This window comes from Lactuca serriola, chromosome 1 (assembly GCF_051521515.1).
Source record: "Lactuca serriola cultivar US96UC23 chromosome 1, Lser_US96UC23_V15, whole genome shotgun sequence".
Taxonomy (NCBI): domain Eukaryota; kingdom Viridiplantae; phylum Streptophyta; class Magnoliopsida; order Asterales; family Asteraceae; genus Lactuca; species Lactuca serriola.
Window position 1 is genome coordinate 97,033,196 of NC_136408.1, and position 24,167 is coordinate 97,057,362.

Consider the following 24,167-nt stretch of genomic DNA (forward strand, 5'->3'; position numbering starts at 1 on the left):
AACACTTAAATTTGCTTATTGCGGTGAGATTAAATAATAGGCAATAAACAGCCATATTTTTCCTTATCCAACCACCCCTTAATGTTAATGTTGCACCGTCCAAAAATAAAACTGTGATACCAATTTTAAACAAACCTCAAAGTTGATTTTGCTGATGTGTAAATTTCCCTTTATTTTTCTCTTCAAAAAAGCATCAAATTGCAAACGTCTTCATAGCCGTTGGACAATTATTTCTCCAACTAGCCGTTATCAAACAAACGGTCGTCAATTCCTTTTGTATCTGTATATACACTCACACCAAAGCCTTCTCTTCAATACCATCTAACTTCTCCTCCCATCACCGCTACTGTAATTACATCGCCACCAACACGGCCACCGCTCCCCGGAAAACTCAGACAACAAGTTTAAGCAAATGGGTCTCTCAAGCGACGCTCACTCACACTACAAGACCCACAAACTCTTCCTCATCAGCAATTACATCTTACTGGGAGCAGCCTCCAGTTGCATCTTTCTCACACTCTCCCTCCGCCTTCTCCCCTCCGTCGCCGGCGGACTGCTTGTCCTCCTCCACATCATCACCATAGCCGGTGCCATTTCAGGCTGCAACGCGGTGTCGGCCGGGTCAAGCAAGTGGTACGCAGCCCACATGGTGGCGGCTGTCCTCACCGCGATTTTCCAGGGATCTGTATCTGTACTGATTTTCACGACGACTTCGAATTTCTTAGCGGCGTTGAAGTCGTACGTGAGGGAGGACGATGCGGCGGTGATATTGAAGATGGCCGGTGGACTCTGTGTTTTGATGTTCTTTATGGAATGGTTGGTTTTGACGCTTGCTTTCTTCTTAAGGTATTATGCTTTCGTTGAAGGAAGCCGGACCACCGGGAAGGTACAGGCGGAGGACGATTCTAAGTGGTGGGCAACACCGTTCCAAGTTTAAGGCATGTGATGAGAAGTAGAAATCAGATAAATTTTTATGTTTTATTTATTTTGAATATTTTGCTTTATTTATTTATTTATTTATTTATTGAATATGATTCATTCGTTCACTAAGAATATTTTATAAAAAAAATATTGTTGAACTGTGTAACTATTGCCTGATAGAGTAAGAAATGTTTTTTTTTTTTTTTTTTTTTTTTCTTTTTTTTTTTCTTTTTCTAAATGCCATCGAATTGGGTTAATGGACACTAAAATAAGGATTCAATTTAAACATTTATAAAATATTCATGAAACATATATGATCTTTAAAGGATCAGGTAAAAATATAAACAAACTTTCTCACTGTATAACGACTACAAGTGTCTGTGCTATATCGACAACATGTCATCTGCTTTTTGAAAATAATCGGAACCGACTCTACACTAACTTAATAAGGATTCAATTTTAAACATTTATAAAATATTCATGAAACATATATGTTCTTTTAAGGATCAGGTAAAAATATAAACAAACTTCCTCACTTCATAACGACTACAAGTGTCTGTGCTATACCGACAACATGTCATCTGCTTTTTGAAAATAATCAGAACCGACTCTAGACCTAACCAGAAAAGAGTATAATCCAGCCGGAACCGACAACATTTCATCACCATTTTTTTTTGGAAAAATCGGACTAAACCGATCAAAGGTCTTTAACTTATGGTTCAAAATTATATCTGAAAGTATCGAGATAAAAGCTCGATAGAGCCATCTAACTTATGTATTTGTTTCAAAATAAAATGTATCGAGATGTATCATCTTCCTCTTACATCACATCTTTTTGACGAACACCTACTAAGCTATATATATATTATAGTTGAAATTGAAAATTATGTAAGAGGGAGATACATGTGAAATTTATAAAAATCTTTGAAATAAATCAAGTTAAAAGTTGAATTATAAGAACATTAGACAATTACAATGTATATAAATGATACAAAACGACGTAGTATGGTGAATTTGGGTACGTAAGCTTATATACCCTTAAGGGTATATTCACTTTTCTATATATATATATATATATATATATATATATATATATATATATATATATATATATATATATATATATATATATATATATATATATATAAGTTTGATATTGAACCACAAAGCATGTATAAAAATATTTTACCAACTACTTGTAGGTAATTGAAATTTAATACAAAAAAAACTGCATTGAAAGATTGAAATTATTCATTAAAAAACCCACTAAAACTCTTTCCATAAGCCACCATAGAAAAACCGTACAAGTATACATAAGATAGGTGTTAAAAGAGTTATACAACCTACTAGAGGTCTAATAAAAAACACATTCGAAATAGATAGATATTTGAAATGAATCACAAAATCAAATATAATATGAGTTCAAATACAATAAGAAGAAGCTAACAATAAAAGAAAAATATGTTTTTTTAATTAAAATGAAGTCAATTTTGATGGTTCTATACCCAACATTACATACATGACAGCCATATATTATTCACTTTTCCGTATATATATATATATATATATATATATATATATATATATATATATATATATATGTTTTATTTTCTTATAATAAAATGTATAATAATAAAATTAAAATATGTGATTGTGATGTATGGGTTTGCATAAGGAATTTTTTTCAAAGTTTTAAACATATGTGAGTTTCAAAGTGTGAATCATATGTGGGCCTTGCTTACATTTTAGTTGTCCCATTCAAAACACTATAATAATTATCAGGAGGACCCGTAGGCAATCCGAACGATCGTTTAGAGCATGCGGTATGTGCCAAAAACGAGAAGCAACATGCTGATGTGGCATGCCTCAACGGTGTCATGACGGGGGGAACACCCCCCCCCCCCCAACTTGTTGAATCTTGTTATGGTGGATCTTGTGGTAACGAGGACGAGATAAAACAAGAAAAATGATTGGCTATCTTCTTCATCAACCAATTAAATAATTTTCTCTATTTTCTCTCTCTACCTCTTAACATGATATAACATATGGAACACCATTTTCCACTTGGTGTTATGGTGATGTTATGGATGAGGTGACACCAATTTGATGTTATATCCCGTTGCCCACACCCAATGCTCTTATGTTTTTAGGGACCTAAAATTTCTAAAGAGAAAGATTTAACTTTTTTTTTTAAATACCAGAAGAAATATTTTTCTTTAATTTAGTAGTTATTGTAATGTTATGGCTATATTTGTGTTTTTCATTATTAATAGCGAAATTTATGAATTTTATAACGGTGTGTTTATCTTGAATTTAATTTTTATTATATTTGTGACTTTGGGGGCCAATTTTTTCTTTTCGCTCCGGACCCTCTATTTCTTTGGGTTGTTCCTGATAATTATTATACATATTAAATACCGTTTCGGCTGTGGAACAATATTGGTATTGAGCCGATTCCAGTTCCATATGCTTTGGAGTCGGAAGCAGTCTAGTTTTCTTCTTCCGTTTGCCATATGTTCCTACAATGTTTCTTTTACCACTCTATTTCTTCTAGATGTTGTTTTCTGTGTTCATAGCATAATGGAAGACGATAAACTTTGCTTGCTAAACAAATTGTCGATTTTATGTCCTCTTTGCTCCCCTCTCTTTCTGTAAACGATCATCTAAGCAATTATGAAAAAAGTTCCATAAGTTCTCTCCACCTAGAACATTGTTGCAAGGAGTGTAGTTGGATGGAGAATCAAACATCATCGTTTGATTTAATGAGTCGTATTATGCTTACCAACAGTTAATAATTATACCATGAACATGTGTTACAAGAGTCCTTAGTCTTGAGACCAACTAATAGATTCATGAGACACTCTTAGAAATGTGGAATAAGGGTTCGTCCCTCTTGCACATTTGGCAGTTTACGATTATGAGGTTTACGCTCGTCGTAAAGCGCTTGACATCAAGGATTTACAATGAGAGATGTGTTATCTTGTTGGACATCCCATCAAGACTTTTGGGTAACTGTTTTACAAACTTTCTGAGAACAAAATGTTTGTTGCTCGAAGGACAGTCTTCCAAAAGAGAGAGCTGATATCCAAAATATCTAGTGGGAGCCATACTGATCTTGATAAGGATAAAGAGTTAACCAACGAGGAACCTATAGTTGTCCTAGCTTTCAAATTCATGTTTAGAAAAAGGGTTATTATTGGAAACAAACAAACCTCCAACTCTTCCTAATAAGACTTGATAGAGGACGTAATAGAGCTACTCATATATAATATATATTATTGAGGAATACGAGTCACCGGTAGATGACAATCAAAGTGAGCCAACTATCGAAAGTCATGGGAGACCCTAAAAGGACACACGATGGAAGAATGACATGGAGACCAAGATTCGATCCATATTTGTTTGAAACTTATTTGATCAAGCACTTAACCTTTATCATTGCGCTTAAGCGGATCTTCAAAAGGTAACAAATATGGATGTGAACAAACACATATTCAAACCAAGATAGGTTGTGAATAATATGTAAGCTTATAAGTTTATTTATGAAATAAGACAAGCATATCGCATAATGGAATCCTTTTTTAATTGACAGAATTCAAGGAGTTTTGAATTCCGAGAAATGAAGGTGGACCACGAGCATGTCAAAGTCTTTGGGACAGCGTAATTGGAATCACTTGAATTTCGAGAAATGGAGACGAGTCATATATATGAATGTTATTGGGAGTATAATTTTCATCCTTGTAATGTATTTGGATAACACAAAATTCATTGGAAACGATGTTCCAACTTAAAAAGTGTAATAGCTTGGCTTAGCTTGGAATTGATTCGCCTAGAATAACATGGGAGAAATAGTACATGAGGATCTATCTGAGTAATTCATTGGGTTAAGATAGAAGCATGGAATCTCAAGGAAACTTGAGACTTAAAACTACTAGAAAGTTCATGCTCATAAATTATGGTATGACATTTAAGCATTGCTAATGTTCTATAATTAAGCTAGAAGAGATGAGTCATATCCCACAAACCTATGCTTATGGGATCGATCGTGACTTGTACCAGATTTGATGACTTGTATTCCATAAGCATGACAGATCTCATCATATCAAATTGGCAAGAATCAATGAATCAACATCAAGTATATTCCTTAGTGTCCTATAAAGACCAGCGAGATGATGTTAGTATGGAAAAGATTAATTAATAGACAATTTCTTTTGCAGACAGAATTTGTGTTTTTACTATTTGGTAAAATATTAGTTTGGATGAATACCAAGTAATACACCATAGTGGATTTATGATTGATTATTAGAGTATATTTCATCTTGTCATAATGCAAAAAAAAAAAGAACACTATGTGATTGATAGAAATTCACTAGTGACATCATTGTTGAAATTCAATCGTTGATGGTCCTTATGAACGTTCTTGTGACTATAAGGGTGAGCTTAACTCAAGCATAGATCCTCATTTACACAAGCTCACATGTCATATACTAAAGAACTATCATTACATTTGTGAAGATTGATGGGTTTTATAGAATACATAACATTGTACAATGCGAAAATCAATTAATATTTAATGGAGTACAAGCATCCTATAAAAGATCTATGTCATACACTTTGATAGTAACACACAATGAACAACAGAAGTTAAATTAACCCCTAGTGGTATCGAATTTATAAATTTAAGGTTACATACCTTTGATTTGTTGTACTAAACAAATCACTTCAATTCCCTTATAGTGTTGGTCTTAGAAAGCTTAGCACCTATTGTCGCTATATATATATATATATATATATATATATATATATATATATATATATATATATATATAACATACAATATGGGCCTGATATGAGAACAGGGGTTGAATACAAGCAAAACATGTCTAACAATATGGGCTACATAATACATATAATATATACGCTAACATCCCCCCGCAGTCAGAATGGGAGGTCTCGTGCGAACATTTAGACTGGATCTGAAATCAAGAAATAGAGTCGATGGAAGTCCTTTGGTGAAGATGTAGGCATATTGAGATGAAGATGGGACATGTAGAACTCGAACCTGTCCCAAAGTAACCATGTCACCCACGAAGTGGAGATCAATCTCAATATGTTTGGTGCGTTGATGCCGGACTGGGTTTGAAGATATGTAAACAACACTAACATTGTCACAATAAACCAACGTGGCAGACAAGGGTGGATAAAGTAGCTCACAAAGTAAAAAAATGCATAGCCAACAAGTTTCAGCAACAACATTCGCAACCCCATGACATTCAACTTCAGCACTAGATCGAAAAATAGTGCCTTGACATTTAGAAGACCATGATAAGAGATTCTGACCAAGAAAAACACAATAGCCAGAGATGGAACGTCTAGTGGATAGACAACGAGTGTTTTTATTCACACCCATTTAACCCCAAAACAACTTTATCAAAACCATTGACTTCATAACCTAATTTGATATGACTTATATTACATAATTGACAAATGATTTATAAAACTTTATTTTATATATACAACTTTATTTTATATTTAACTTTTTTAATGTCTCGTTTTATACTTTCATTTTCTAATATATATATATATATATATATATATATATATATATATATATATATATATTAAATCAAATAATATATTTTAATTTCATATTTTTATCTTTTATTGTTAATTTTTATTTATTGACAAAACTGCAAAAATACTATCTATAATATGTATTTTTTTTCGAGTTTTGGTTTAAACCTTAACTTTTTTTTGGATTTGTTGGTCTTTTTGAATTAATTTTGTTGTGTATTTGGTTCCTCCGAAAATGGAAATGACTATAATACCTCTGGTGTATTCATTTTCCATTTTTATTTTAATTTTTTTTTCTAAATTTAATACTTATTATTTATTTTAATAATAAAAAAACAAGAAAAAACCCACCTCCCTTTACTTAATGAGTATTAATAAGCGATAGATTTCATTTAAGATTATTTTCTTTTAACAAAAATATTGCTTTGATTTTGATAGTTGTTAGTTGTTTATCTTAATATTTAAGATTATTCGTTTGAAACGTAATATAAAACCTCTTAAAGCCAAATAAAAAAAAAATACAACACATAAATGAATGATATAAATGAAAAAGACATAAAAACAATATTAAATAATTATATTTGATATTTGATAGTTATCCGGGGTTTTATTTTAATTTGTTTATTCGAGCAAAACATAAAAAAAATGATATATAATGTGAACGAAATAAAAGTAAAAAAAAACAATATTAAATCGTATATTCAAATAAGACGTCAAATATATTAAAAGATTTTTAAACCACAAAAACAAAGATAAATAAATAAAACTAAGAATAAATAATATATATATATATATATATATATATATATATATATATACATAATTTAGAATATTAATTTAAAAATATAAAAATAATTTTATAAGAAATCTATAAAATTTTTAATAAAATAAAGAACAAATAAAATTGTTATATATAATAATAATAACAATAATAATAATAATAATAATAATAATAATAAATTGTTAAAAAAAAATGTAAAAGAAATGGTAAGTTAGTCTTTTTATATAAAACAATGATCAAAACTGCAAAATTTATAAACCATAAGGATGCAATCTATCAATTTTTAAAATTAAAGACTAAAACTACGAATCTGACCAAAACACATGGATTATTTCTATAATTTACTCAAATATTAATATTATGAAGCTAATCAAAAATATAAAAATACAATAACTATTATAGTTTATAACAAATCTATTTTTTATCATAAAAAAATTAATTTATATTACAATATAAATAGCTAAAAAGTAAAAAATATATAATAATGGTTAAAATGGAATTATATAATTATAAACATTAATATAAGGAATTAATACAAGGGTGTGTTTTACGATTTATATATAAGTTAAAGGAGTTAAAATGAAAAAAGGTATAAGAAGAATTCAAATAATGTTATTAGTCACATACAATGGGATGAATATCAAATCAATTTTTTAATAGTTTATATATAAATCATATACAAATAGCAAATGAGACATAATAATGACTAATGTTGGTTTTGACTTACCTAAATGGTTTTCAGGGCTATCCCTTTGATTTTGAAGGTCTTGTACAAAAAAATTAAAAATGAGCCATAAATAAAAGAAAATTTATATAAGAAAATGTTATTACCATTCTTAATTATATTAGTATATAGATTTAAACACGGAAAACTACTATATACAAATAATGAAAGAAGATAATTAACAATGAAATCCTAACATAAGCTATTTGATGGATTAACAATACATTGTCGACAATGTGAATTTCCTTATACGAAAAAACATTTGGGCCCATGTTGTGCGGTCCCACATCTCGCACTTCCTCTTGGCCCACCCTATTCTTCCATGCACCTCGATTTCTTTCTTTCTTTCTTTCTTTCCTTTTTTTCATTTTTTGACTTGACATAAATATCGTTTCACTATATATTGTTATTAAAAAGACAAAACTGCAAATTTGGTCATTGTGGTTTTCAAAAACCTTTGGATGGGGTCCAAAAAGTTTCCAGCTTGTATGGAAGGTCCAAAATCAAGGCTTTTCTGGGTTTTTGGTCCAAAAAAACTTAAAAAGACGATTATGCCCTTTTATTTTCTTTTTTGTATTTTTTATAATTATTCTAATGCTGTTTTAATTAAAAAATAAAGAAAAAAGAAAAAAAGTATCTCTCTCTCTCTCTCTCTCTCTCTCTCTCTCTCTTCGTCTTCTCAAAAATCTCATCTGCATTTTTTATCATCATCCCAATCAGTCCTTTTGCAATTATGATGGTTGTTTATTTGGAAATCTATGAAGAATGCGGAGGACGTAGATGGATTTTTTGTCCCTGTTAAATTCTACGATCTACCATGGTTTCTCTTCAAGAATCTCCCAAATCATCTTCTTCTACGTCTTTTAATTAACATGATTACAACGAGATAGTTTCGCTGATAAACAGATATAAAGCTTGAGAGATAGTGACGGGCCCTAATTTCTTCACCATCGTCATCTCACCTCCTACATGCCTTTTTTCACTATCATCACCATTGAACATCCTCTCCGATTGAGGTACTGAGGAAAAGGAAGAAAAGCTTGAGACATTATGACGAGCCCTAATTTTTGACCGGTTCTTAAGAACCCTAATTTCATTAAGGTGGTCTGGTAGTGTTGAGTAAATGGGTTTGGGGCTACGACAGCTTGGATGTAATACAAACTTTGCTCTGTTCTTGAGTGAAGTCTTGAATAAATCGCAACCAGACCATCATCAACCTTCGTCGTCATAGCAAAACATAGGTGCCTCCTTTACGCAGGTCCGTTCATCGGAGAGCCATAAAACAACCACCACTACTGTAACACTACCGACGATTTGATGGAGCCAAAACACCACAACGATCGTTCATATAGATGGATTGAAAATCGATTGTTTTTAGAGATTGATTTGATGGATCGTTCATACACATGGGGTTTTTGAGAGATCGATTCTCTATATGTGTTAGTTTTGTCGGAGAGCTCAAGAGATGTGTGTGTGTGTGTGTGTCTTAAGGCGTGTTGGTTCAGAGAGAGAGAGGGTGGGGATACTTTTTTTTCTTTTTTCTTTATTTTTTAATTAAAACATTAGAATAATTATAAAAAATACAAAAAAGAAAATATAAGGGCATAATCGTCTTTTTAAGTTTTTTTGGACCAAAAACCTAGAAAAACCTTGATTTTGGACCTTCCATGCAAGCTGGAAACTTTTTGGACCCCATCTAAAGGTTTTTGAAAACCACAAAGACCAAATTTGCAGCTTTGTCTATTAAAAATCTCAATAAAATGTAAAATTTAACATTTCATTTTGTAGAAAAAACCTATTAAAATTTACAAATTCTTATTGTTATGTAACTTTTTATATCATTGTATTCAATACAAGCTTATAAGGAAGTTAGGATGCAAGGTAAATTAATTTTGTAATATAAAAAGTTAAAAACAACTTATGGAAAAAAACCTTAGAAACAATGTTAAAAAAAGGCCAATTAATTTACATTCAAAAAGTAGTTTGTAAAGGGAAAAAAAGACGTACAAAAGCATACGGCGTAAAATAAAAATACCAACCAAATTTATACTATAGAAATAGTTTGTTTTGGAATATTAAAAGTTCACACAAAAGTAACAAATGAGGAATCGAACCCAGGCTAGAGGATTAACAAGGCGCCTTTTTACCAAGTGAACTAGATATGTTATATATCAAATTCTAGTTACTTTGTAATTTATTTAAATATAAAATAGATAATACGGCTAAAACTCGGGCCCTATTTTTTTCGGGGCCCTGTGCGACCGCACACCTTGAACTTCCATAGGGCCGGCCCTGATGGTTTTCACCATGGTGCCATTAGAATCCCCCATTGAGAGCCTGCCCAATTAGCCAATTAGAATCAGAATAAGCAATCAAGCCTCAAGAAGGGGAGACATAAAATTGGGGACCATGGTCCAAAATGCCCTGAGTGTAGCGAAGAATACGTTTGAGAGCAGTAAAATGAGGCTCCTTGGGGTCATGCATGAAGAAAAGAAATTGTTGAACGGTCCGTTTTTCGGTTTCAGATCCTATTCGGTCTGTGTGTTTGAAACGATGTCCATCCCTAATGTTAAGTATAGAACTAATAATACTACCTTGTTTTTGAAAAGTGAATTAAGCCATACACGTTTTTGTTTTGCAGAAGATGTTTGAAAAAAGAAGACTATTTTAAGTTCTTTTTTATTTTTCTAGGGAAAATTGCAAAAACATCACTATATTATCATAAAATTTCAAATTTGACACCGAGTTAATTACTTTTTTTTTTTTTTTTTGCAATTATGTCAATATATTTAAAATTTTGTTGCAATATCACTTAAATGACCAGTTCTAGCTGTTAGGGATGAGCATTTGGACCGGGGAACCGGCTGGAATGGGAACCGGTACTGGAACAGGAACCGATACCGGAGCCAGAACCGTGTAGAACCAATCAGGTCGGGACCGAGACGATATTCTTGTGGATTTTTGGAACCGGAAACCGGTAGAACCGGCAAAAACCAGAACTATATTTTGCTATTTCTCGAGGAACGGTTCCAACATTGAAGACACGACAAGAACCGGTAGGAACATGAACCGGTAGGACCGGTAGTCCGGTTCGGTTCCTATTTTCCACCAAGTTCGGTTCCCGAGCCCGTTCTGATGCTCATCCCTACTAGTTGTTCTCGCAGTAACCATTTTTCCCAAATTGCAATAAAGACACTATGTTTACCAAAATTACAATTTTGACACTGTGCTATTTTTTCTCAATTATGCCACTATATTTACAAGTTTGTTGTAATATCAACCAAATGACAGTTACCATTAATCTAGCACATTACCAAATAAATGACACTATTTTTACAATTTTGTTGCAATATGTATTTATGTATCGTTTGTGTGTCTATCTATATATATATATATATATATATATATATATATATATATATATATATATATATATTAAATGTATCATGCATCATGTATAAGTACATTTATGCTGGAATGTATATGGTATATGTATATTGAAAATGCTTAAATTACGTCAAGGAAAAAGGGTTTTCTTAACATTTGCTTTTTATCTTGTATGACCGTAACATAAAAGGAAAAGAATAACTTTTTCTAAAAAATGGCCAAAATAAAAGGGTTTTTTTAAAACTAGCATTTTTCTTTTTCCAATCGGTTACCCAATTAAAATCCTTAAATTAACAAGTTATAGTTTAAAAAAAATGGCCAAAATTTCTTACTTGGAATGTTTTAGGTATATGAGATTTCACCTCTTAAAATCCCGCAACAACCCCCATCTCATATGTTGTCAAAATAACACATAACTTTTGAATATCACAACTCAAGATATCTCTTTTATGTGTTCGAGTCTATAATTCTATCTTATACATAATAATCAATTATGTGGCTAAAATCTTTAAGTTTTTCACTATGTTCATAACATCTCTATATTATAAACATTAACATTTATATTGGGTTCTAAGACCTTTTGTAATCATCCTACAAAAAAATAATTACATAATAACGAGATAAGACGATACCTTAGGTTTACTTAGTAATCTCTCTCTCTCTCTCTCTCTCTCTCTCTCCATGTGTACAATAATGAAACATGTCATCACCTCATGAACTCTTGAAGGTCGTGTTGCGTTTTGTCGTGCACGCAATGTTGGACGTGTGGTGTTAGATGCATTTAATTAAACACGCCACGAGACAGATGTGTGATGTGGCTTCCACGTCACAATATTCTCAGATCATTTATTTGGTAACGTGTTAGATTGATGGTAACCGGTCATTTGGTTGATATTACAATAATATTGTAAATATAGTGACATAATTGAGAAAAAAACAATGTCATAATTGTAATTTTAGATATAATGACTTTATTGCAATTCAAGAAAAATTGTTAATGGGAGAACATAATTACCAAAAAAACAAACAAAAAATATAATGACATAATTACCAAAAAAAAAAAAAACTCGATGTCAAATTCAAAATTTGCTTGATAATATTCTGATTTGCTTGATACTGCAATAAATTATAAATATAATGACATAATTACCAAAAAAAAAACAAACAAAAAAAAAACTCGACGTCAAATTCAAAATTTTGATCGTTTATCTTCGTTTATGTTCATTTATGTTTGCTCATTTAGCATTCGTTTATATCCTTTCATTTACACATATGCATTTCTATGAAGAGTGAAATTCATTTGTTTATGTGTACGTTGACGTTCCCGGTGTCATACATACATGAATTATTGTCGAACATTCAGCACACAAAGGAGAGAGCTACGATGCTTTCTGCGAGCGTAAGAATGAAACCAAGCGCCTTGTTTCTAATGTTTGGGCAAAAGAAAGGTTTGGCGACGACCAGCCGTCGCCAGGCCCTCAACTGCAACGGTGTCGCATTAATACTTCATTATAGTAATTAAAAAAATAAAGTACTTTTAAATTTTTTGTTTACTTGCAACATATTGATGCCATAGAAACATGCATACTTTTAAAGAACAGATATGTCTCATGAACTTATATAAAATTGCCGTTAAAAATGTTTTTTTTTGTAAGTAAGATATTCATATTATAAATGTTTCAAATTGAATCCTTATGTCCATTAACCCCAATTGAAAAACATTAAGAAATTATACAGATCAACAATATTTGTTATAAAATATTCTCAGTGAACAAATGAATCATATTCAATAAATAAATAAATAAAACAAAATATTCAATAAATAAAACATACAAATTTAATTTAATTTCTACTTCTCATCACATGCCTTAAACTTGGAACGGTGTTGCCCACCACTTAGAGTCGTCCTCCGCCTGTACCTTCCCGGTGGTCCGGCTTCCTTCAACGAAAGCATAATACCTTAAGAAGAAAGCAAGCGTCAAAACCAACCATTCCATAAAGAACATCAAAACACAGAGTCCACCGGCCATCTTCAATATCACCGCCGCATCGTCCTCCCTCACGTACGATTTCAACGCCGCTAAGAAATTCGAAGTCGTCGTGAAAATCAGAACAGATACAGATCCCTGGAAAATCGCGGTGAGGACAGCCGCCACCATGTGGGCTGCGTACCACTTGCTTGACCCGGCCGACACCGCGTTGCAGCCTGAAATGGCTCCGGCTATGGTGATGATGTGGAGGAGGACAAGCAGTCCGCCGGCGACGGAGGGGAGAAGGCGGAGGGAGAGTGTGAGGAAGATGCAACTGGAGGCTGCTCCCAGTAAGATGTAATTGCTGATGAGGAAGAGTTTGTGTGTCTTGTAGTGTGATTGAGCATCGCTTGAGAGACCCATTTGCTTAAACTTTTTGTCTGAGTTTTCCGGGGAGCTGTGGCGGTGTTGGTGGCGATGTAATTACAGTAGCGGTGATGGGAGGAGAAGTTAGATGGTATTGAAGAGAAGGCTTTGGTGTGAGTGTATATACAGATACAAAAGGCATTGACGACCGTTTGTTTGATAACGGCTAGTTGGAGAAATTACTTGCCCAACGGCTATGAAGACTTTTGCAATTTGGAAGAAAATAAAATGGTTGTCAACCTTTTTCAAAAATTATGGGCATAATAGTTTTTTCATACCTCAGAACCATCTATTATTATTATTATTATTTAAAAAACTTGAAAATAGTTTAGTTATTGGGGAAATATATTGATATAATAACAATGGCTATGGTCAGTAAAAGCATAGAATGGAAAGTTCAAAGAAAAGTTCCCATTGTGAAAATCTAATGTTTTATACTAAGGTCCAAATGGCACTTTTAGTTAATCATACGAATATGACTTGTTAAGGTAATTAACATTTTGGTTTTTTCACATCTGTATAATTTTTTTTTTTTACATATGTAGGTAACAAATTTGTTGGAAGTGTTCACATATAACAATTATGACCTACTATAGCAGGTTAAATCCTATATGTAAACGCTTTCAACAAGTTTGTTACCTAAATATGTACAAAAAATAGTTACCCAAATATAAACAAAATGAAAAGTAAAAATTAAATTACACGAATGGTCCCCGTGGTTTGAGGGAATTTTTTTTTTTTTTTTTTTTTTTTTTTTTTGTCTCTAACTTATTTTTTTTAACTTGGATGGTCTCTAATATTTATTTTTGTTGCACGTTTGGTCCTGTGTTACCTAAAAAGACTATTGTGTCCTTATTAATTTATTTTTTAATTAATTTTCTTATTTATGTATTTATTTTTGGGATAATGTCACTGTAGCGTAATTAACTTTTGTGATTTGTCCGACTTGACCAATTATGTTTTTTTCTTGCACATTAGATCATCTAACTTTTACTGTACATGTCAATTAGGTCATATCGTTAGTTTTTAATCATTCATCCGTTAACTAGTTATCCAAATTACATGAATCACTAGAAGGAAAACGATCATTAGCGGCGACAAAAGTCGCCGGTAATAAGTCAAGTTGTCGCCGGTAATAGTAATAGCGGCGACGCGTCGCCGGTAATAAGTCGACGTTACTACTTCGTCGCTATTGATGTACTTGTCGCCGCTAATGATAGATGTCGCCGCTAATGAACGTATCGCCGCTAATGATAGGTGTCACCGCTAATGAGCATGTCGTCGGTAATAACTCTGTCGCCGGTAATAGTGTCGTAGGTAATTACAAATTTTCATTTTTTTAATTTTTTTTGTAATTAACGATTTTGGTTGCCGGTAATAATGTACTCGGTAACAGTCTTTTTACGTAAGACAGAGACCAAACGCGCAACAAAAATAAACAGTAGAGACCATCCAAGTTAAAAAAAATAAGTTAGGGACTAAAAACACAAATTCCCCCAAACCATAGGGACCATTCGTGTAATTTAATTTTTACTTTTCGTCTTGTTCATATTTGGGTAACTATTTTTTTTGTACACATCTAGGTAACTAACTTGTTGAAATCGTTCGCATCTAGGATTTAACCTGCTATAGCAGGTCATAATGGTCATATGTGAACACTTCCAACAAGTTTGTTACCTAGATGTGTACAAAAAAAAGATAGTTACCCAGATGTAAACATACTGAAAAGTTAATTACCTTGATAAGTCAAATTCCCGTTAAACAAGTATTTAATATTTAATAGTTGCTAAATTAACCTTTTAATTTTCAAAGTGTGGTTTTATGCGATGATGTATGCATTTAAGGATAATCATGTTTGTAAAAACGTAAACCAATGAAAAAACATTGTACATTGCTATTTTCGCCCATAAAGTTTTGTATAAGTAAATGAAAAATAATAGCATTGTACTTTTATAAAGTCAATTAACAGGGACAATAAACTAGTTAATAGTGGAATTGAGTAAATACTTCAACAAATAGCATTGTACTTTTTAGGATATGATTAAGTAGTTTTATGTAACTTTATGAAGTAAAAGAGAAGTTATGTAATTTAGAGCATTATAATTAGGGATGAGCATAGGCGGGTACTCGCCTTATTTGGCGAGAACCGGAATCGAAACCTGAACCGGCGGTTCCTAGAAAGTTAGAACCGGAACCAGAACCGCTCCAGACAGTTCTTAAATTTTTGGAACCAGTCCCAGAACCGGCGGTTCCGGTTCCCGAAGCGGGTAATCCGGTTATATTAACTTTGTTAATTTTTGTCAATAAAACTGCAACTTAGTTCGATCCAAATTGAATCAATTCAGACCAAAAAGGGATAGAATCGGACCAATATATTCTAAACCGGTCTAAGTAACACACACATATTTATATGAAATACTAATATATATATATATATATATATATATATATATATATATATATATATATATGTTTCGGCGGGTACCCAACGGGTAGCAGTTCTGAAAAAATGAGAATTGGAACCGGAACCACTTAAGGCGGTTCCATAACTTTAGGAACCGGAACCGCTTAAGGCAGTTCCAGTTTCAGAACCGGCAGTTCCGAGGCGATTCCGGGTCCAAAAGCGGATACCCGGTTTCGATGTTCATCCTTAATTATGATAGCCTTTTAATGAGTTTTTGTTTGTTTTCTGCATTATTTATTGGATTAAAGATAAGTATTTATTTTCTATTTATTAAAAAAATTTCAGAAAAGTAGATAACTTATGAAAAATGACATAAAAATTATAACATTGTTGTTGGATTTAATGGTGGAATTGATTAAACACTTAAACAAAAGTATTGTGCGTTTTGAGGATATGAATATATAGTTTTATGTAATTTTATAAAGTAAAAAGGTAATTATGTATTTTACAAAAATATGATAGCCTTGTAATGAGATTTTACAATAATATGATAGCCTTTTAGTGAGATTTTGTTTGTTTTCCGTATTATTATTATTATTATTATTATTATTATTATTATTATTATTTTGGATTAAAGGTAAGTAATTGTGTTTGTTTTTTGCATTAATTTTTTTCTGTGATTAAAGAGAAGTAAATGAAAAAACAGGATTATATTTATGTGAAGTCATTTAAGAGGGGCAATAAAGTTCTATGTTAGTCAATTATGGTATAATTTATTGTATATTACATATAGGGTCATTAATAACTGAACTTCATATATATTAATAACCTTTTATGTAAATATATTTTTAGCCCAGCGGTGTTAGGTGATATCATCTCTTTTTGAGGCCGATGGTTCAAGTCTCGTCGTAGACGTAGGTGGATTTATGTGTTAGTTTAAGGGGTTATCTATAGAAAAGTCACAAATTCTTTTCAAAAGTTTCAATAATGTCCTAATAAAAATTTTGAACAGAAAAGTCCAAATATTTTGATTTTTTTGCCTAAATTAACGAAAAAGTCTTTTTTATATTTGAACAGCAAATGATAGATTATATGATTTTTTTTCAAAATATTGGGACTTTTTTGTTCAAAAAAAAAAAAAATAGGACTTTATTGAAACTTTTGAAAAAATGTTTGGGACTTTTCTATAGATAACCCTTAGTTTAGAAGTAGATTATATATTATCTTTGATGGTTCAAAAAAAAATACATGAACTTGAACTTGCGTAATGTCCATGTTTTTAATAAATAACATAAATGGTCCATGATAACAACATTGTACATTATTGTTGAGACTTTGTCTCTTTCAAAAAAACAACATTGTACTTTTTTTTTTCTGGATTAAAGGTATGCAATATTTTTTCATGTTTACATAAAAAGTTTTAAAAAAGTAGTTAACCTATGAAAAAAATAAACTTAAACAAATAACATTCTTGTTGGAATTAATAGTGGAATTTAGTGAATACTTAAACAAAAAGCATTATGCTTTTCATGATATGATTATGTATCAAAAACAAAGAATGAGAAAAATTGATTTTCTTATTATTCAAAAGTTGAATATGATATATGTTTATATATTAGGATAAAAGAATCTTAAACAATATCAAATAGCTAAAAACTAGGAAGTAATAAGGTAAACACTGAACAAGATAATAATAATCTCAATACTCCATCTCAAGTTAGACTGTGAAGATCATGAAAACCCAACATGCCTCAAAGAAACATGAAACAATTTGCACCAAGAGTTTTAGTAAAAGGCCAGTTGTTTGAAATTCAGAACGAATACTGAAAGTTTTTATCTCTCTATTATTGATCTTGTCACGCCCCCAAACTAGAATGACGGAAACGTCTGGGGGCGGATGGAGTGACTTCAAGTACAGTATCATAACAATTGAATAGTAATGAAACATAGCAACACAAACATTTATACATTAAGATTTCAAGTATTACATTATTTACAAACACATTGTCCAAAAGTTGAATACAAATAATTGAAAAGTAGGAAACCATGAGACGACGCCGACGACGCCGACCCTCAAGAAGAGTTGAGTACCTGTCTACTGGTTTCTTGAGAATACAAGTGATTTTGAAAAGTGTCAACAACTAAGTTGGTGAGTTCGTAAGAATTTTTTTAGAAAATAAGTTCTTTGATCCTTGAAAGTGTTTATGTGTTTCTTCATAAATCCTATATTTTCTGTAAAATCAAATTGTAATCTTAAACGTTCCAAGTCCGGAAAGTACTAGTATAATTACCATACTTAGTTTGATGATGCCTAGTTTTATTTATAAGTAAAACTAGCTGAAGCTGACAAGATGTGTTTTCCCGGTAAACTAGATGCGATGATAATACCCTCCTATGATCACTTAGTACATATGAGTTGTATAAAATCGAGATCGAACAGATAATTGAATGGGTGAATCTACCTTAAGCCCACAACCAAACAAGGAACAGGAAGTAAGGCAAAAATCACAGATTCCACTGTCTACCAGACATTAATTTTATATAACCCTGATGTATATGCCAGGTAATCACTGATTTAATACCCCCTTTAAGACTGGTTGAAAATATACCATTACACAAATATTTTGTTAATGCTTATTGTGAGAGTTCATTATAACCATACTAATATGACTAATGGCCTGGTTAATGCTTATTGTGAGAGTTCATTATAACCATACTAATATGACTAATGGCCTGCATGACGTTCTTCAAGCGTCAGAATAATTATGACATTTGTCACCTCAGGCCTGCCGACCTAGCTGTTGCAAGTAGCTCAGGTGCGGGATTATCAGTCCCGTATAGATCTATACACAAACTCACGCTCTCCCTCCAGGAGACTCTGGTTATAATTCAAGACTTTAGCGGGTACCATGTTTGGTACAACAAAGGAGAGGCTCACAATCCTGTATTAACTTGTTTACATAAAGTACGTTGAAGTTATTTTTTCCTTGTTATCGAGAGTGTTATCCTTTTATAGTATTTTCGATGTATAAAATAATCATACTTTTATATAAGTATTCCTTTGACCCACAAGAGTAAAATAACGTGAATGTTCCCCAAACTATACCTATTATAGTTTATTCTCGTTGGTGGAAACTATTTATATAATCTTTTATATAAATATAGTTGTGTATTCTAGCATGGAAATAGGAAAACCAAACATGATATTTTGGAGTTAAAACCCACTAGATTAATATATCACTATAATGTACCACTTTTGTTAGTAAAGCTATCTTTTAGTAAAAATTCCCAAAAACCATGTAGTTTATAGAGCTTAACTTTTTCTTATGATTTTAAAACCCAGTTTATGTTTGTTTTGCCAATATAATTATATGTCAGAAATATTTATACCAAAGCTAGAATATACCATAACTTGCACAAATAATAATTTGTCTTTAACATAAGGATGAAAAACTTGTAATTATTTGTGGGATAAACAAAGTTTTACTTGTATCCCCCCCCCCCCCCCAAAACATGGAAAAAACTTGAAAATATGGGGGTATGAACTCACCTTGGGTTGGTTAATGAGTTGATTGGAATGATGGAGTGAAGATCTCATGTCTAAACTCTTGGATGGGTTGATGAACTTCCTTGGAGGTGATATTATCCTAAGGGTTTAACACATTTTTATTGTGTGTAAATAGGAAGATATGGACATGAAAATGTATTAAATCACTAGGGATTTATGAAATAATCACCAAAGATTAGAGTAAGCTTGAAGGCTTTAACTCCCTTGAAGCTTGGAGTTACTCTTGAGAGAGAATGGAAATGAACAGAAGGTAGAATGATAAGAAATGGTGCGGCTTTTTGGAAGGAATTCGTCCAAATATAGGGAGTAGGAAACTTGATGTGATAATTACTTGGGAATCCGTTGGTTAATTTAATGGATATACGTTGAATATTAAACTGCATGGGAAAATGGGGGATAACATCTAATCAACAAAGTCAACACCCTTATCCTTGTCTTATTCACATCTTATGACTGTAAACCCCATTAAATTAGCGTAATATAAATTGTTTGTGGTATTGGTGTATCCCATGGAAGGGTTTACGGTCATATACCTTCTATTTAATGGGGTTTCAGCCAAAGTGTGGTCAATTAAGGGGTTTACGGCCAAATGTTGTTCCATTAATGTAGTTTTCAGCCAATTTGTTTGCTATGCATTGAGATTTTGGTCCTAGGCTGATCCTAGGGTGTGTTTTTGGTCCTAGCTTGTCTCAAAAGGTGTTTTCGGCCATAGTGGAGTTCTAGGCCTTAATTCATAAAGGAAATGCTTTTTGGGTGCTATCTTGTTGACTTGTCAAAGTGTATTTCAGTTATGGTTCCACAAAGCTTATTTACACGTGTGTGTATGTGCATGTGTGTGTGTCTATATATATATATATATACATATGTTAGCTTATAAGTCATTTTACTTATGGCTTTCAAATGTTATAGGGTGGGTGGGATACTAGGCTAAATACTAATAGACAATCTTTTAAATCCATGATTCCTACTCCAATTTATTTGTCTAGTTTTGTCTTGATAAACTTGTTTATTTTCAAGAGCTTATCTTATATATGATTTCCAAAGTGTATACATCCATATACATGCACTTATGCCCTTTTGGTTTTCAAGGTTTTTCATTGTAATTGGGTTACAATTTGGACATTGCTTTTTTGCTCTCCATGAAACAAGTGAACCTCCTAAGCTAATGAATTACCATGTGCATGATCTTCTAGTAGTAGAACAACTTAACCAACTTGCGTCACAATATATTATGATACTCGACTTGCACGAGATGAAAAGAACATCCCTTGACCAGGAGTATTCTTCAAGTAGCAAAGCATTTTGTAGGTTGTATCCAAATGAAAATTTCATGGGCTACTTAATAATTGGATTACCGCAAAAGTGATGTATGGACATGTGCCTGTGAGATAGAGAAGGGTCCAACCAATCTTTGATAACAAGAGGCATCGACCTACAGACTTTCATCATCTTTTTGAAGCTTTATGTTTTGTTCCGTCGGAAATGCACTAGGTTTGCAAAGCTGAAACACCACAATCTTCAAGTATATCTAACGTGTATTTTCTTTGACTAATTACAATACCTTCCTTAGAACGAGAAACTTCTATATCAAGGAAGTATTTGAGTGGGCCCAGGTATTTGATGTTGAAATGATTTTGAAGATGAGTTTTTACCTCTTTAATTTTGTTGATATTATTACCTATTAACAAAATGTCATCGACATAAATAAGGGAAACAATATGTACTGATTCTTTCTTGAACACAAACATGGAATGGTCCACTTTACTCTGGTGGAAATTGATTTTTATAACGTGAATTTTTGGTACCAATTTCTAGAAGCTTGTCGAAGACTATAGATGAACTTGTGTAGTCTACAAACTCGTTTCTCGTTTTTATCACAGAAACCTTGGGGGACCTTCATATAAACTTCTTCTTTGAGATCTCCATGAAAATATGCATTATTTACGTTCATTTTATGAACTTCCCGCTCCTTTTTCACAGCCAATAACTCTATTTTAGCTGGGTGTTCCATCAAAGACCAAGTTCCATTCTCTTCAAGATTCGTTACCTCGTTTTTCATTGCTTCAATCAATCTTAGATCTTTCAAAGATTGAGTAAAGTATTTCGGTTCTTAATTTGAAGTGATCGATGCTAAGAAATCCTAATGAGTTGTTGAGAACTTATTATAAGAAACAAAATTAGAAAGAGGATGTACTAGTGGATTGGTTGTCATAACTAGCAAGTCAGGGTTAAGATGTTGATCCTTGTAAAAGATAATTTCCTTTGTGTAACCTCGCAACATTACATTTAGTGAAATTCAAATTTCAATGCTATTAAGTTCCTACTTTTATGCAATGTGATTCAAGCCGATACAACCTCATGCAAGTTCAAAACTTGATCCAATAAGCCAAGTCCAATCAATTTTGGTGTTAGCCCAAGAAATTCTCAACTCCTACTCCTCCCCCCATCTCTTAGTTCGGCCGACCCCCCTCCTCCCACTCTCATTTCAAACTTGACTTTCAACTCATTTCATCTCATTTCTCTCAAGAACAGCCTCTATTGTTCTCTCAAAAATATCAAGTTCATCACTACAAAAATTAGACTCTAGGCTTCTTGGTAAGTTCTATGATAAACTCAAAGTGCTTTGTTTCATGTTTATGCCAAGATCATTCCACTTACACTCTCATTTCGTGTATATGACCCTTAGAGCGCCACCATTTCGAGAATCTCACCAAGAACACAAGCTAGGCTCGAAATTTCTTCTTCTTCTACATCTTGAAAATCCCCAAGGTGAGCTTCATACCCCACTATTTACAGATTTAGAGCAAGACTACAAACCGTTTTTTACAGGAAATATCAGATTTTCTGGAGTTTACAGATATTTACAATCAAAGATGTTACAATGCTTTTTATACAAATATGCTTATGAACTCGCCAACTTTTTAGTTGACGCTTTTCAAAGCGACTTGTATTCTTAGGGACTCGGTGAGCAGGTACCGCGCTATGGATTTTGGATATTTACTACATTTTTGGAACATCATATTTATTGTAACTTTTGTGTAAAGTTGTGAGAAAAATACAATTTTGTAAACAATGTGTGTTGATATCTTCAATGTATGATGTTGGTTGTTATGTTTTCAATTATATTCAATTGTTATGATATTACAAAATTAAGTCATCTGCCCCCGGACGATTCTGCCATCTCGGTTCGGGGGTGTGACATTGGTCATAGTCGAAGAGCCTGTAGCGGGGATGGGCGTTGAGCAGTTGATCGATAGGGGAAAATCAGTCACAAAGTCTTCAAGGTGCTTGGGTTTAAAGCGAACATACGTACTTTGTCTAATTCTTGTTTGTTCCAACATGTCATTTTTGGAAGATTCTTTTTCCTTTTGTAAGGTATTAGTCTTTATGGTCGATGGATCACTAGTAGGTGGACTTTCATCAGGATAACTGGTGAAGCTATCATCGTTGACTTGGATTTTATTCAATGCATCAACAAGGTGTTCATTTGCAATTACCTTGTATCCTTCATAATTTTTGCCAAAAGGGAATTCACTATCAATGAAAGTAACACTTCGAATTATATGAATTCTTTGATCTTTCAAGTTATACAACGTATATCCTTTTTTACCCATCGGATATCCAAGAAATATGCAGGGTATGTCTCTTTCTCCAAACTTTTCATGTTTTCCAAAAACCTTATGTACAGAGGCCAAGCAACCAAATACTCATAAGTGTGTGTGGGCACCTTTCCAAGAATGATCGCATGTAGTGCTTTGTTGTCTAAATTGGTTGTATGTAATTTGTTGATAATTTAGTTGTTGTTAGGATGCTATCTCCCCAAAATTTAATTAGAAGTGAGGCTTAAAAACACAAAGATCTTCCCATCTCTAACAAATCTATGTGCTTCCTTTCTACCACTCCATTTTGTTGTGGTCTGTAACACTTGGGGTCATGAAGGTACTTATTTATTGATTTATATCTTTTAGATGAGGGTCACGACGTGATACATGGTGGTCACGTTGTGAGTGGCCATTGACTAATTGATTTGTGTTTTTAAGTCTCAAAATGTGATACTTTGGGTGCTCACAAAGTGAGAACAACCTGATAACCAAAACCCTAATATTTCGGGTATTTAATGGAATGAGAGGGCTAGGGTTGTCTATCCTTAGCATCCCTCAATTTTTTGCCTCCTGAAAACCCTAATCCTGACCTACTTGAAGTCCTTAGCCATTTTAGGTGACATTAAAGCTCTTGTCTCATTAAAGTGGAAGAAGACCTTGGTTGGAGCAACCTCTTGGCAATCCAGCTCCTACCTCACCTTCTTACAGAGCTTTTGGACCATTGTAAGTCATAAATCTCTGACCTTTTTACCTCAGGCATGCTAGATCTAAGTTTTAAGCTCCTTTTTTCATGATTGTGAAGGATATCAC

At 32.5% G+C, this 24,167-nt stretch overlaps 2 protein-coding genes across 2 annotated transcripts; one reads left to right on the forward strand and one right to left on the reverse strand.

Moving 5' to 3' along the window:
• The first annotated feature begins 303 nt into the window (after positions 1-303).
• Positions 304-1,087, forward strand: LOC145095724 (uncharacterized). The gene has a single exon (XM_079033558.1). The coding sequence runs from the start codon at positions 413-415 to the stop codon at positions 935-937; it is 525 nt and encodes a 174-aa protein (XP_078889684.1). The 5' UTR covers positions 304-412; the 3' UTR covers positions 938-1,087.
• Positions 1,088-13,116: 12,029 nt separating this feature from the next.
• Positions 13,117-13,887, reverse strand: LOC145095734 (uncharacterized). The gene has a single exon (XM_079033567.1). The coding sequence runs from the start codon at positions 13,778-13,780 to the stop codon at positions 13,256-13,258; it is 525 nt and encodes a 174-aa protein (XP_078889693.1). The 5' UTR covers positions 13,781-13,887; the 3' UTR covers positions 13,117-13,255.
• Between the last annotated feature and the right edge of the window lie 10,280 nt (positions 13,888-24,167).

Coding starts and splice junctions, on each gene's coding strand:
- LOC145095734 (XM_079033567.1), bottom strand. CDS start 13,780: ATGGGTCTCTCAAGCGATGCTCAATCACACTACAAGACACACAAACTC.
- LOC145095724 (XM_079033558.1), top strand. CDS start 413: ATGGGTCTCTCAAGCGACGCTCACTCACACTACAAGACCCACAAACTC.